The following is a 16,337-nucleotide window of genomic DNA, read 5'->3' on the forward strand; positions in this document are numbered from 1 at the left end:
AATGTTTGGCCACAGCTGTAGAAAACACTGTGAGTGTTGGTCAGTAATTACATTTAATTTCTCTTTGTGCAGGTGAACACTGTCCAATCTTCTATCTAAATGACTGCTTTGTCTTTAAAAAGGTGAAGAGCCTGAGGCCGGTGACCTTTCCCCGAGTACATCCTCACAGCGGCTCACAGGACCAGGCCTCACTCCTGTCCTGCCAGAGGAGAAGCTTCAGACATCTGATCAGTGGAGTATTAGTAACACAGAAAACTAAAGAGGACGTGTTACTTTCATCTTTATTTATTTTATACATCTGTCATTGTTAGACATGAGGTTCACTGAAATCATTAGTTTTGTCAGATTTCTCTCCCTCTTCCATGTGACTGTGTCAGCTCGTCAGCATCTGTTTGGGACGAGAATGCACCAGGAAGTAATGAAAAGTAGCATTAAAAGCAGGAGAGGTTCTTATATTACAGAAGAAGAGATTATTTAAAAAACTATCTCAGTGCCATCAATGATTTATGGCACTGAGATAGTCCCGTTCTACCTTTAAATACTCGAGAAACAACAAGTAGGCCTGCAGTGCGAGAGCGAAGAGACCTGAACACTGAACAGAATCAGAATACTTTATTAATCTCTTGACTACGTCATGATCCACCTGATCGCTCCGTACAGACAGAGGCTGAAGCTCTCCAAACCTGTCATGAGGACTAAAAAACTGTGGAGCAACAAGTTGCTGGAGGACCTTGGCACATGTTTACAGATGAGGATGAGTTCATGGACGCTGTCACCTCCTATATCCACTTCTGCGAGGACAGCATCGTGCCATCACGCACCAGGGTGAGTTATAACAGTGACAAACCCTGGTTTACTCTTAAACTCAAACAGCTGTGGCTGGAAAAGAGACAGGGACAGAGAGGCCAAGTACAGGTTCAGTAAAGAAGTGGACATAAACACCAGCACTCTGACAAGATGCAGCAGCAGATCTCAGAGAACGACTCTGCCGACAACTTCTTCTTGGCCAACACCGTCAACGACTTTTACTGCCCTTTTTATGAGCCATCAAGCAGCCTTCATACCTCCACCAGCCCCAACAATAGAGACACTTTGGACACTAATTTTTGATTAAAGTGTTGTCTTGCAGTATGTTTCGCACTAAGTACCACAGCAATTCCCTAATGTTGTAAATCCGCTCAATGTTTGGCAATAAAACCCTTTTCTGATTCTGATCTCGAAGGAAATTATGTAACAGCTGTTGACAGAGGAAGATCAAAGCTTCTTTAAACTGCGTGAACCTCAAAAAGCTAGCAGAGGGTCTGCTCTTCATCCACCAGCTCCTCTTCACCATGTTTTACCACCAGAGGAATTTGGGTTTTTATTTTTTCCTTTCTGTGGAACTCGTCAGACGTCCTGTAGGAGCAGACAGAGGAGCATCAGATGTATCCAGTCTGGTCTCATATTGACACACATGTAACATCACATGGTCCAGTTTCACAAAGAGAAGTGAACAATCAGCTGCATGGGAGATGTTTGGTAAATTTCATGTTTTTTAGGGTGCTGAATCCAAAAGTTATGTCAATTTCTCTCCATCATGTACAGTGTTTTTGCAAAACATGAGGAGTTTCCATCAAAAAAAGTACAGCAACGATAAAATAAAGGACCCATATTTTATTACAATTAACTATGTATCATTGTTCTGCGATTCCTCAACTCCTGCTATGAACAAAATAAACCTGTTGAGACATGATCATTGCTCATCTGATCATCCTTACACTTTCTATTTTTATGTCTCTTGAGTCTCTATCTTAGAAATACTTGAATTAATGTAAGAAATCATTATTGGATATGGTTTTCTGACTCAAATATAGAACAGCAGATTTCAGCTTGAAAAAACTTTATTACACTAAAAACATGAGTTTTGCCAGACAACCTGATGAGATGGCATTTTTAAATACTTTTTCCCAGTTTCAGTGAGAAAAAATCTATAAGAAACAGTAAATCAGTCCAGCAGTACTGGAGGAGGTCCAGAGGTGCACAAGGAGGCCACCTTAAAGATCTGACACATTTAAATCAGGTCTGGTTTTATTTCCATCATCCTTTAAGGAAGGTTTGGATTTGTTATGTCACTGTGATATTCACATCATGTCAGTCACCTCCACACTGAACACTTCACACCAGCTTTAACAACAGACAAAGAACAAGAGGAACAGAGAGAAGGAGGGAGGAAGAGGACATGATTCAGAGGAAGGACAAAGGAGAAGGGAAGGGACAAAATGCATAGAATTAAGGCCGCAGTTAGCCTGCGACTTTTGCATCCCCCAATTTTGGGGCAGGAATTGGCCGGGGTTTAGTAGTCTGTTGGGGCATTACGTGGGGATGCGCGTACTGCCCCAGGGGTGGAGAGTGGGTCATGCCATTCAAGGCAGCATTTTTGCAGGAGAAGAAAGCTCTCTGTGGGGAGCCATTGCTCCCCACTCCTAACTTTTCACTCCCATTTGTCCTGCAGACTTCGAGGGCTAGGGGCCGTTTCGTCCCAGCCAGTGCTCTATATTAGCCTTTCTCTCACATATGTAGCATGAGAGAAGGTATAACACTGTAGAAAAGGAGTGCCTGGCTATTCAGTGGGTGGTGCCGGGGAGACAGGTAAGGCCACAGGTGGAGGCATTTAGACTTCTCACAGTCTCTTCTTTTTATAGTGAAGCAAGAGAATATACAGTGGGGCAAAAAAGGTTCTGTGTTATTGTTTGCCATCAGTCTGACTGTGGCATATTCAGTGTTGTGTTATCAGGGGTTCTTCCAAAAGTGCAGTATTCATTCCTTGGTTCTGTCCGTGTTGAGGATGAGGTGAAGAAGCTTCTGTGATGAAAAGAAACTCAAAGAAGTCCAGACGCTTTTCTCTCCAAGCTCCTCAGACTACTGACGCTTGTTTCTCTCTTTGTAAAATGAAATTTAAAGTGAATTTTGAATCAAATGTTTCTCTTCTTTCTCCCTCAGAGTGCAGACATGTCTGCTGCCAGCAATCTGCGATCTGAAGATCAGTTTCTGTGCTCCATCTGTCTGGATGTGTTCACTGATCCAGTCTCTACACCATGTGGACACAACTTCTGCAAAATCTGCATCAGTCAGCACTGGGACATGAATCAGAGCTGTCAGTGTCCCATGTGTAAAGAGACTTTCTACACTCGACCTCAGCTGAGGGTCAACACCTTCATCTCTGAGATGGTTGCTCAGTTCAGACGTGAAGCTCAGCAGAAAGCCAGCAGCAGCAGCTCAGAGCAACAAGCTGCCAAACCAGGAGAAGTTCCCTGTGGACTTTTTGGTCGACTCCTTTGCTGTCTTTTACTTACTTACTTAATTAATTAAGAACTAATTTGTGCTGTATGTGTGTGTGTGTGTGTGTGTGTGTGTGTGTGTGTGTGTGTGTGTGTGTGTGTGTGTGTGTGTGTGTACGTGTGTGTGTGTGTGTGTGTGTGTGTGTGTGTGTGTGTGTGCGTGCTGTCATTCACTTGCAGGTGTTTGTACCATTAAGCTGTAATAACAAGAACAATAAATAAGAGATTAGGAACAATATTGAATCTATATATATATAATATAATAAATAATATATATAATTATATATATTATATATAACAATAAAAAATGCTATGATTCACATAAATAAAAATAAAATGGATGATGGATGAAACCTTATCAAGGCTCTCAGCGCCTCCTTTGTTCTTGTTGTAGTCCTGGATCATCAGAGGCTTCCTGTCCTCTGTGGTGCTGACAGCGGCGTCTTTGTGTAGGACGACAAGATGTCAGGATGACATTTCTATTCTTCTTGGGAACTTATGACACAAGAGTGTGTGTGTCAGTGAAAGCACATTTGGATGAGAGTCCTTCCTCTGGTTGATACCAGCTGAGGGGGAAGTTCAGGCTTGTTCTTCCTCACTGTCCCTACCATGGTGAGCTTTCTTTTCAGCAGCTCCTGACCACCTGTCTCCTGAAGCACCGTGCACTTGTGGATTACCAGCTTCTGCAGTCTTTTCCTCAACACTAACCCTCATATAGTGTGAATGATGTTGTGAAGCTGGTTAGGGTTTAGAATGTACGTGGTTAATGATGTGCTTTTGAACACACCATGTGTGAAATAGTCCCATGTGACCCCGTGGGGAGCTGTTTATCTTGTGCCTTGTTTCTCTCCTGTTCCCACCTGTGTTTTTCCCTCTGAAGAACTGGTAACCAGTGTGAAACGTCAGGGATGCTCGATCAGACCAGTGAGAGCAAACAAACCCAGCCCTCCCAGCTTATGGTTTAATCTTTATTGGGGGAGAAAACTTTTTAAGCCCTAATTTTGACAGGGAGTAGAGTCTTTGAAGCCTTTTCTGGATCCTCAGAGGGGATGAAGGAGGCAGAGGAGGAAGCAGAGATCGGTCTGTGTTTCATTGTAAGATAGAGACCTGGACTATTCTGGGAATGACAGCCGACTTTGGCCCATCGGTGGAGGATCTCATGAAGAGAGACGGCAGGGAGAAGGACAGTGTTTCATCGATAACAGCTCCAACACCTACAGTGTATATAATATATACATCAAAGTATATTTGCTATACTTAATGTATATAACATCATGTTCTTCTGTCCCCTTCACAGTGCAGGAGCGTGTCAGGATAGATTTCACTGCGTGTTGTATTTGTATAACTGTGCATGTGACAAATAAAGAAACTTGACTCTAATCAGCACAAACGAGGCTCTGACACATGGATTGTTTTTATAGTTTATTTAAAAGGATTAACCCCAAAATGTGAAAACAAGACCATCAACAGGCAAGACAGAGCTGACAATGTTACTGATGTCTGTCTGTAAATAAAGGGTGAGTGGAAACTAAAACTGGGGTTGGGAAACTTGCTGTGATCACTAACAGCTGCACGAGTTCTGGAGTCACCAATAAAACAAAAAGTATAAAAAAGGTTTAGCAAGCTCAGCATTACATAGATAAGGGATTAGGTGGGGATACTTTCAATGCAAACCCAGGATGAGAGCACGAGGTGAGGCAGAGGAGGAGCAGGGAAGTGATGAAGGAGGACCAAAAGGATTCTTCTGTATCTTTGGGTTTGCAGCAATAAGCAGGTGGATTTTTAATGTTTCTAACTGTTTGCACAGTTTCCATGCTGTTATTCTTTAGCTTTGGGGCCGTTTTATAATAGTTTTGTCTGAGGTGTTTAAGCTTCTATTTGTTCATCCACAATATTGTTTAGCTGATTCTATACGAGCTCGTTCCAGTTCTTTCAGTCAGTCTGTTGCTTCTCTCCCGATCATTTTCCCTGTTCCTCATAAATCCCAAGGGTGGGGCCCGTGGGTCCATGTTAGAGTCTGGACACATTTCCACCCTGAAAAGAAGAAATGACATTCAGTTACCTTTGTGTGCAGCAGAAATGCCTCCTGGGTGCACTGGAGATAGAAAAGCACATTCCTCACTTATTTTAAAGCTAAGCTCGGGTAATTTTATATGTGACTTTTTCTATCAGGTGAACAAAGTGTGCATGCATATTCACGCTAAAGTTAAATGCAGAGAAAGCGCAGAGTCTCTGCTTTCAGAAACAATTGGATTAGTTTCAATTGAGCGAACGGTTCAAACGTTACAGTGATTTAAAAACGTTGCAGAAACCTGTTGGATTGTGAGTTTCAGGCATTAAATGCAATTCTACATCCGGACACTAGAGGGCGCAGAGCGCGATGGTGGTACCGAGCAGTGTTTTGGGGCGCAGAAGAAGAATTTCGCAGAAAGAACTTCCTGTTGTGAAGCTAACCCCAGCACAGCATGTGTGTCGTTTGTGTTCACGGTTTAAAGAAGATTATTGTGTTTTCGTCTACTTGTTACCCAGGCTGACAGCAGCTTCACTGCCTCAGGTTAGTAAACATTACAATGAATGTGCACGGCGCACCTCACAGTACAGGATGTTGTTCGGTCATTCGCACATCAGGATGCGGGTCATTGTGTGTACACTGTGGCTTTAGGCTTTTATAACCAACACTCAGACGAAAACACCACCTGTAAATAGAGAAAGGAAACAGGAGCAAACAGTGAACACTGGTGTAGTCGACACGTACTGGTCCAACTCCACAAAGCACACCCCCAACCTTAACAACTGTGTACCTGAATCAAGTGAAATGCAACAGTTTACAAAATACCTAATTCGCAAAGAACTAGTCAGCACAGGTCTTTTGCAATTTGATGACAAACCTGAAAACTATTGGGCATGGAAAACCTCATTCATCAGCGCAACCAAAGACCTAAATTTGTCTCCAAGAGAGGAATTAGACTTGCTAACAAAATGGTTGGGTCCAACATCATCCGAACAGGCTAAGCGCATTCGTGCTGTACACACCCTCAATCCTGCTGCAGGTGCGAAGATGGTCTGGCAACGCCTTGAAGAGTGCTACGGCTCACCTGAGGCTATTGAGGACGCACTCTTAAAAAAGGTAGAGGACTTTCCCAAACTCACAAACAAAGACAATGTTAAGCTGCAGGAACTTAGTGACATCTTATTGGAGCTACAGTGTGCTAAACAAGATGGCGCGCTCCCAGGACTTGCTTACCTGGACACAGCTAGAGGAGTCAGGCAAATAGTGGAAAAACTTCCCTTCAACCTACAGGAAAAGTGGACAACTGTAGGAACACAGTACAAGGAGACTCATAGTGTGTCATTTCCTCCTTTCTCAGTTTTCACACAATTTGTCCAGCGGCAAGCGAAAATGAGGAATGACCCAAGCTTTGCTATGTCCAAGGCCAACACCCATGTCCCTTCTCCCACAGAAAAACTGAGGTCATATAGTCGCAAACCTACTGTGTCAGCACACAAAATGGACATTACGGCAGAGCCGGACCAGAATAATCTCAGTCCAAAGAAAATGGAGGAACCGGATCGCCAGTGCCCAATCCACAAAAAACCAAATCCACTCAAAAAGTGTAAGCTCTTTAGAGACAAACCTATTGAAGAAAGACAAGCCTATCTCAAAGAGCACCACATATGCTACAGATGCTGTGGGTCTGTCCAACACATTGCAAAAAACTGTAAAGCAATGGTTAAGTGTATTGAATGTGACAGCCTCAAACACTTATCTGCAATGCATCCTGGTCCTACTCTTGCCCCTAAGAGTACTACACCAGGAAACAACGACAATGAAGAGCAAATCGAGAGCTCACCTTCAGTCGAGTCGAAGTGCACAGAGGTATGTGGCCAAGGTGATAGCCCACGTTCATGTTCTAAGATCAGTTTGGTCAAAGTGTATCCCGCAGGCCAAAAAGAGAGAGCTATAAAAATGTATGCAGTAATAGATGATCAGTCCAACAGGTCACTGGTTAAGTCAGAGTTTTTCAGCCTTTTCAAAATCAATGCCAAACCCACTCCATACACCTTAAAGACTTGCTCTGGCAGAGAACAAACCTCAGGTAGGAGAGCTGTAAACTTCTTCCTCGAGTCTTTGGATGGAGAAGTCAACATCCAGCTACCCCCTTTAATTGAATGTGACTCTGTGCCGGACAATAGATCTGAAATACCCTCTCCAGAGATTGCCCAGCATCACCCACATCTTCTTCCAGTGACAGATAACATCCCACCTGTCGACCACCACGCCCCAATCCTTTTACTCCTTGGAAGGGACGTCATCAGGGTCCATAAGGTACGTGAGCAAATCAACGGACCCAATGATGCACCATACGCCCAAAGGCTAGACCTGGGTTGGGTTATTGTGGGGGAGGTGTGTCTAGGAAAAGTGCACAGTCAGTCAGAGGTCAATGTCTATAAAACACACACCTTAGATAATGGACGTGCATCCTATTTTGAGCCTTGCCCAAACACAATTCACGTTAAAGAGAATTATGGGGTCACTATGAATGCAACCTGCATCACAGACGATTTGGGACACTCTGTGTTTGTTAGATCTGAGGGTGATAACAAACAAGCCATGTCTATCGACGACAGAGCATTCCTGACAATAATGGACAGTGAAGTTTATCAAAACCAAGAGAACAGCTGGGTTGCACCTTTACCCTTTCGCTCACAGAGAAGGAGGCTCCCTGACAACAGAGAACAAGCCCTAAAACGCCTCTGCTCTCTCCGAAAGACTTTGGAAAAGAGACCAGAAATGAAAGATCACTACATCCAATTCATGCAGAAAATGTTGGATAACGACCAAGCCGAGCCTGCCCCTCCTCTGCCACTAAATAAAGAACATTGGTATCTGCCCACGTTTGGTGTATACCACCCACAGAAGCCACAACAAATACGAGTCGTGTTTGATTCAAGTGCAGAATGTGATGGAATTTCGCTCAATCAAGTGCTTCTTGGCGGACCTGATTTGAACAACTCCCTATTGGGAGTGCTGTTGCGCTTCCGCAAAGAGCCCATAGCCCTGACAGCCGATGTGCAGCAAATGTTTTACTGCTTCGTTGTGCGCGAAGACCACAGAGATTATCTGCGTTATCTGTGGTATGAGGACAATGACATTACAAAGAGCATAGTTGAGTTTAGAATGAAGGTCCACGTGTTTGGAAACAGCCCGTCACCCGCTGTTGCCATCTACTGCATGAGACAGGCAGCACAGCAGGGAGAACGAGAACACGGATCTGAGGCAAGACAGTTTGTTGAGCGTCAGTTTTATGTTGACGATGGTCTCACATCAGTCGCCACGCCAGAGGAAGCAATCAACCTGCTCACAAGAACACAAAACATGTTGGCAGAGTCTAACTTGCGCCTCCACAAGGTGGCATCAAACTGCAGTCAAGTCATGGAAGCTTTCCCTGTTGAGGATCGTGCAAAGGACCTGAAAGATTTAGACCTAGGAGTAGACCCTCTTCCAGTTCAGAGAAGCTTGGGACTCTGTTGGAACCTACAATCTGACAGCTTCACTTACCAGGTGTCAAATGAGAGCAAACCATTCACACGGAGGGGAGTATTGTCGACAGTTAATAGCCTCTATGACCCTTTGGGATTTGCTGCTCCCATAATAATGCAGGGCAAAGCATTACTCAGGGAACTGTCATCTGATGGAAAAGACTGGGACACACTCTTACCCCCTGAGAAACAGGAGAGGTGGGACTTATGGAAAGACTCTTTGCAAGCCCTTGAGAACCTCCAAATACCAAGGTGCTACAGCCCAGGTACGTTAAGCACAACGAAAGTGAAAGAACTTTGCATTTTCTGTGATGCCTCCACTGTCGCTATAGGTGCAGTAGTCTATCTGCGTACAGTTGACAGTGAAGGACAGTGTCATACTGGGTTTGTGATGGGGAAGTCTAAACTCGCACCCCGCCCCGCACACACTGTACCACGCCTGGAACTATGTGCTGCTGTGCTCGCAGTGGAAATGTTTGAGCTCATCAGAGACGAGTTAGACATTAAAGTAGACAATGTGACTTTTTACACAGACAGTAGGATTGTGTTGGGGTACATACACAACACCTCCAGACGATTCTACATGTATGTTGCCAACAGGGTTACGCGCATTAGAGCATCCACCCATCCGAGTCAATGGCATTATGTACCAAGTGAGTTAAATCCAGCTGACCAGGCCACTCGGTTCATTCCAGCAGCAGACCTGCAGAACAGTACCTGGTTCTCAGGTCCACCCTTTCTGTACTCTGACCCACACACAGAACCACACACTGGTCCTTTCACGCTCATCGAACCTGAAAAAGACAGAGAGATACATCCGGAAATAAAAGTAATGAAAACTACTGTAGCAGAGCCACAGTTGGGTTCTGACCGTTTCAAAAAGTACTCAAACTGGATCACTCTTTGCAGAGTCATAGCCAGACTCATTCATGTAGTTACATCCTTTGCACAAAAGACAAGTGGGCAAAGGGGATGGAAAGGTTTCAGTGAGACACCGAGCGTCCAAGAACTCACCCGAGCCCAAGCAGTCATTATTCGAGCCGTCCAACAAGAAGCTTACAAAGGGACGCTTGAAAACATTAAAGAAGGAAGGAAGGTCAGTGGCATATTTGATGCACTCAAAAAGCTCAATCCTGTAGTGGACAAAGACAGTCTCTTACGAGTCGGTGGACGTCTTTCCGCTGCCGATCTCACAGAGAATGAAAAGCACCCTCTGATTATCCCATCTACCAGCCACATCGCCATGCTAATTGTAACTCACTATCATGAACGAGTGGCTCATCAAGGAAGACACATAACTGAAGGAGCTATCCGTGGTGCTGGGTACTGGATAATTGGAGGGAAGCGGCTTGTGTCATCTGTCATTCATCGGTGTGTCACATGTCGCAAGTTGCGAGGCAAAATGCAGATCCAGAAAATGGCAGACTTGCCTGCAGACCGAGTCACCCCTGAACCACCCTTTACCACTGTAGGCCTAGATGTATTTGGGCCATGGACTATTGTGACGCGTCGTACAAGAGGTGGTTGTTCCCAGAACAAACGTTGGGCTGTGTTATTCACATGCATGTCAACTAGGGCTGTGCATATCGAACTGATAGAGACTATGTCTGCTGATAGTTTTATCAATGCATTAAGAAGGCTCTTCTCTATTCGGGGCCCGGCCAAGTTTCTGCGCTCGGACAGAGGCACGAATTTTGTGGGCGCTTGTAAGGAATTAGACCTAAACTCAGGAAACAAAGCAGTAGGAAAGTACCTGCAAGAGAGAGGGTGTGTTTGGACTTTCAATCCCCCTCATGCGTCTCATATGGGAGGCTCGTGGGAGCGCCTTATAGGCGTTGCCAGGCGCATTCTGGATGCAATGTTGTTACGAACTGAACAAACACGTCTTACTCATGAAGTGTTGTGCACCTTCATGGCCGAGGTGATGGCAATTATTAATGCAAGGCCTCTTGTTCCCATATCCACCGACCCTGACAGTCCTGCAGTACTCACTCCAGCAGTGCTACTAACGCAGAAGATGAGTGCTGTGTCCGCCCCACTTGGGAACTTCTCATCAGGGCAGCTGTTTGGGAAACAATGGAAACATGTTCAACTCCTCGCTGACACTTTTTGGAAAAGGTGGAAGGGAGAGTATTTATCCACCTTACAAGGTCGTGCAAAATGGACAGAGACTAGACCTAATGTCAAAATAGGAGATGTGGTCCTGCTAAAGGACCTCCAAGCCAGCAGGAACGAATGGCCCATGGGACTAATAGTAAAAACATTCCCCAGCAGCGACAAGAAGGTCCGAAAAGTGGAAGTGCGGACTGTAAAAGATGGGACTGTTAAAATGTTTCTCAGACCAGTTTCAGAGATTGTTGTTTTGCTTGCAGAGACTGAATGAATATTCTTCAATGCTAGATGATGTTTGAATATGTTGTATTGATGTTTATTGTGATATAATGTGTGTATATCAAGCGGGGAGTGTTATGCCCTTGAGTCAAAAGTCAGCGGTTGGTGTGTGTGCTGATTGAGCCACATAAGCAGAGTGATAAATAAGCTCAGAGTGAGACATCATTGCCACAAGAGATCTTTGTATCCTATGTGCGGAAATGGAGCGAGGGAGCGCTCTGTTCACTAACCTATCTTTGATGTACCCTTTCGTTTATGATGTCGTGAAAAAGTGCTCCGGCAGTTATTAAATAGGGACTAGTTCATGTTCACGCTAAGAGTGCTCTACACGTTCGCACCTCGGAAAACGTTCGTCTTTGTGAGTATTGACATGTGTAGAGACAGTCGTTATGTGTGTTTACATGGAGCGAACTGTATGCTGATGTAATGTACATGTTAAGCTAGGCTAATCGGCAAATTGTTATTAAGATGTGTGTTAACCAGCAATTCATTTTCATTTTTTCTCATGTTCTAGTTACATAAAAACAAGAAAGTCAAGCCTTGTGTGGAAGACCTCTTCTATTTGTTCGCTAGCTGTCTAACCTCACAGGGTCACGTGTCGTGAGGGCAGCATAATTATCACTAAATCAAATTTAACACACGTTTGTAATGACGCTAATTCAGTTTACAATAGGGTTCATTCGCTCAGTCAGCAGGTGGCGGTATCCTCGTACACTGGGGAGTACACTGCCATTAAAGGAACAGAAGAAGAAGAAAACCCCTGCACATGCGCGGTACGGATCGGGTAGAACCGATTTGTACGGTCTGACTTTGCACATGCGCAGTAAGGATCGGGAGTCCCGATCCGTCACTATCTTTTAATTTTTTTATTTTTGTCTACATTATATTAAATGTTTCATTAGCGGAAACATGTTAAGAGATACTTGTTATTCTTAACATCTTAACAGATACTCTGACCTGTAACTATCGTAAAATGCTTCGACCGGAAGTAGACACCTTTCGCGCATGCGGGGTACCGATCGGGTTTCCGGTACGGATCGGGTAGTGACACCTGCGCTTCGCTGTTCCACTTGAACCACGCAGCTAGCAAAATGAAGCGTAAAGTAGGGCTGGGTATCGTCACTGATTTCTAGAATCGATTCAATTCCGATTCACAAGGTCCCGAATCGATTCGATTTAGTTCGATTCGATTTAAATCTGGGAAATTTTGACAGTCAGAAATATAATTCAGATCAGTACATTTACATATTTTTGTATCAATAAAAAGGAAGCTGACACACGCAAGACTTTATCACAGGTGTGAGCGTCACAGCAGAGGCCTTTGTGTCAAAGTAGCTGAGGATAAAACACAGAAAAACATGAAGGAGGTTTTCCTGGCCTGGGATTTTATAAAAATATTCTGCAGTACGTCAAAAACGAAAGAAAACCATTAATCAACATATGAACATTACCTCTGACGTTACAGCGGTTTTATTAGAGACACGGCTAAGCGTTTTGCATTTTGAATAATTTTAAAAAGTTTAAATTTGTTCAGTATTGAACGGCAGAAATGAGGTTTTCTTTTCGGAAGAATGTAAAAGGGAAAAAAACAGCGGCCGACAGCGCTGTAAGCAACAGTAGACTTGTGCATAACAAGCAAGCGAATAATGAAGAAAGGGAAACTGTTCTTGAAGTACAGAGAGAGAGAGAGAGAGAGAGAGAGAGAGAGAGAGCTGCGCATCGCGATGGAAGCAAAACAGTAAAAGTGAATTCATGACGATGTTTATGTGAAGCGTTTGGATCTTCTTTTGCTGCTGGTTCGGTCAATATTGTTTGGAGAGAGATCAAACTAACAGCTTTAGAATCAGCGCATAAAGGGCGTGAACACAAAGCGCCGACCCGCCGACAGATCAGAATCAGCGAGCTGTCGGCTTTCAGCCCCGACCGTGAGAAAGGCGCCATCTAACTGATTCTGATCCGCGGGTCGCGCTGTGTGTTTAAGTCTATGTGCAGAATCCCTGTACCTGCTCTCATTTACTGTCTTAGCTGTTTGGTGGTTCTTGAAATTTTGTGAGATGTCACCTGAGATTCTGGCATTTCGGGCAAAATAAATTTATATTAAAAATCGATTCAGGATTTTAATGAATCGATTTTACGTTATCCAAGCCAGAATCGATTTTAATCGATGAATCGATTATAAAAACCCAGCCCTAGCGTAAAGTACTGTCGATGAAAACAAAGAGAGAAATTATTGATAAATATGAGCGAGGTGGGAAACTTAGTGCTATTGCACGCGAGTATGGCCGAAATCCTTCGACCATAGGAACAATTCTAAAACAAAAAGAAGTCATCAAAGCAGGTAAACCTTCAAAGGGCACCACCATCATGTCCAAAAGGAGGACCCCCATACACGACGAGATGGAAAGGCTTCTCCTTGTTTGGATTAAAGACAAGGGAGAGACTGGCAATACCCTCACAGAGACTGTCATTTGCGAGAAGGCGTCCTCAATTTATAATGATTTAGTAAGTAAGGCAGCTTCCGATGAGCAGCCAACGGCATCGACGTCCTCGCAGGAGGCACCCCTAACCTCCCCAGAGTTCAGGGCATCGCATGGGTGGTTTTATCGGTTCAAGAAGAGGACTGGCAACCACTCCGTTGTGCGTCACGGCGAGGCAGCAAGTTCCAATCACAAGGCTGCCGAAGAATTTGTTAAAAAATTTGAACTTATAAATCAAGAAGGCTACATCCCCCAGCAGGTATTCAACTGTGACGAGACTGGCCTCTTCTGAAAAAAGATGCCGCGGCGTACGTACATCACCGCGGAGGAAATAAAGATGCCAGGCCACAAGCCCATGAAGGACCGTCTCCACCCTCGCCCTGTGTGCTAATGCCAGTGGGACTATAAGGTCAAGCCACTCCTAGTGTACCACTCAGAAAATCCGCGTGCCTTCAAGAAACACAAAAACTTTAAAGGAGAGGCTCGAGGTTATGTGGAGGTCCAACCCCAAGGCCTGGGTGACCCGACAGTTCTTTGTCGAATGGGTCAACTTGGTTTTTGGCCCTGCTGTCAAGAAGTTCCTCGAGGAGAATGAGCTCCCCATGAAGTGCCCTCTGATCATCGATAACGCCCACCCCTCTGGCCTCGAGGACGATATCCTGGAGGAGTTCTCGTTCATCAAGGTTCTCTTCCTCCCTCCCAACACGACCCCTCTCCTCCAGCCCATGGACCAGCAAGTGACCTCTAATTTAAAGAGACTGTACACGAAACACATGTTCAAACGGTGTTCGGACATAACAGAGAGTACGCAGCTCAGCCTCAGGGAGTTTTGGAAAAATCATTTCGACACCAAGAACTCCGTCTCCAGCCAGCATCTTCTCACTCAAAAGGCGCGATGGCTGCTTCGATTTACGAAAAACCGTCGGGAACAGATTAATTTCGTAAGTCGGGGTTCCACTGCAGTGTGTTGCTGTGACATTTGTGAGGTTCCCTCAGACACACTCCGCCAGTCTTGTTGCTGTTAACAACAAAATATTAAAAAATCCACCATCTGTTCCACCGTCACCAGTTAATCTGGAACACCGGGTGATTTAACGCTACTCTGTGTTCATACTTGGAATTATTAGCATGTTATTGACTTGGATACTATATTGTTTTAAGCCTTTGTGAATGTTTGTTCATTTTAAAGTGAAAACGCCATCTGCTTTTGGCACAAAACTATCGAATTTGCAGCTTCGGTTAAGTGGGATGGTTTGTCAGACATCACTGTAACATCATCCTACAGTAGGACCGTTTGTCAAACAGTGGTTACATGATGTCTGGAGACTTTCTGGTTCAGTTTTGTTTGTTTAGCAACTTCTGCTCATTTACGTAACTGCTGTTTTAGTCATGGCTTGTTTTCTTTGCGTTTGCTGGTTGTAGAAATGGTTTCTATGAAGCGTTTCTTTTAGCTGAACGAACTGCTCGTGTGCGTGCATGTTTTATACATGTGCTAAAGTTAAATGTCTTTGTGCAGAACATTGTGTGCTTTGGAGAAACAGCAGAGGATCAACAAAGGTTCAGTTTTAAAGTAGGTACTGCTCTGTGTCCAGTGTAGCGACATAGCTAGCTTTGCATCATACCGAGACACGCTACTGGTGCTATAAAGTGATGTGCAGAGTTTGTCTCTCTCTTTGTATTTGCAGTCCAAACAACATGGATAGAAACATTGTGTACTGCCTGCTGTGCAACAAGCCCCAGCTGTTCATTTGGAATCACCTGAGCGGAGTGTGCCTGAAACACGGCACAGCACAGGAGAGGGAGCAAGAAGCTTCCAGAGCTAAAGCCTCCCAGAAGCTGTTTTCCAGGGAAGGTCGACTCTGGAGCTTCTCGGAGCTGCAGGAGTTTTGCAAGGACGCAACATCTTGCACCAAACTCTGCAGTCGCCTTCAGAGTCGTGGCTTTATCATCACAGACACTCCCCAAACCTGCCCAACACAGAGGTCTGATGAGCTTGTTGCCACTCTGGCCAGTCCAGCTGTGGCTCCGGTTGACTCGATCCATCCCTGATGGAGTCTCCCATAAATCCTTTGGCTGGACATTTGACTTGTCTTTATTTTTCCTTTGTTTGATGCTTTGCTTGGCTTTTGTTGTGTCTGACCTTTTCTGATTAAAAACAAATTGAGCTCACAGGACACCATGTTGCCTCAGCTGATGCAGTCCTCTTTGCAATAATGTTTATTTCCAAAGGAATTTCTAGAAATTCAGAACAGTAAAATTCACAGAATGAATTAGAAGATAACTCTGATGTAGTTAAACTAAAATCCTCTGTGGGGGTTAGTATATAAACTCTTAACACCTAGTTAGCATGAATAAGTGTTGAATGATCAACTCCAGACAGATTTGGTATTCAACACTAAGTCAGAGTTAACGTTCCAACTCTCCAATAAGAGTTAAATTAACTTATAAAGACACTTTAAAAGAGCTGAAATCAAATCTGACAGTCTTCATTTGGACATGTTGGATTTGCTGTGTGGTAAGGCACCTGGGCCAGATGGCTTTCTGACTTTACAAAACCTTCCCAGAAGAAAGAATAATTCCACTTTTTAACATGTATGTAGAAGCATATCAC

The 16,337-nt window shown here is 44.3% G+C and overlaps 1 protein-coding gene and 1 long non-coding RNA gene across 2 annotated transcripts; both read left to right on the forward strand.

Moving 5' to 3' along the window:
* The first annotated feature begins 5,716 nt into the window (after nucleotides 1-5,716).
* Nucleotides 5,717-15,900, forward strand: LOC146712181 (uncharacterized). The gene is made up of 3 exons (XR_014919008.1): nucleotides 5,717-5,871; nucleotides 15,243-15,296; nucleotides 15,412-15,900. It is a non-coding gene; the product is annotated as an uncharacterized LOC146712181 (long non-coding RNA).
* LOC146712182 (uncharacterized) lies at nucleotides 6,376-11,506 on the forward strand. Its single transcript, XM_085452587.1, has one exon. It carries the CDS (start codon nucleotides 6,376-6,378, stop codon nucleotides 11,239-11,241), a length of 4,866 nt encoding a protein of 1,621 aa, XP_085308713.1. The 3' UTR covers nucleotides 11,242-11,506.
* Nucleotides 15,901-16,337: the final 437 nt, after the last annotated feature.

The sequence above is a fragment of the Copadichromis virginalis genome, linkage group LG3, assembly GCF_057382275.1.
Source record: "Copadichromis virginalis isolate Kocher_CV1m ecotype Utaka linkage group LG3, C_Virginalis_male_GT1.1, whole genome shotgun sequence".
In the NCBI taxonomy this organism is placed as follows: domain Eukaryota; kingdom Metazoa; phylum Chordata; class Actinopteri; order Cichliformes; family Cichlidae; genus Copadichromis; species Copadichromis virginalis.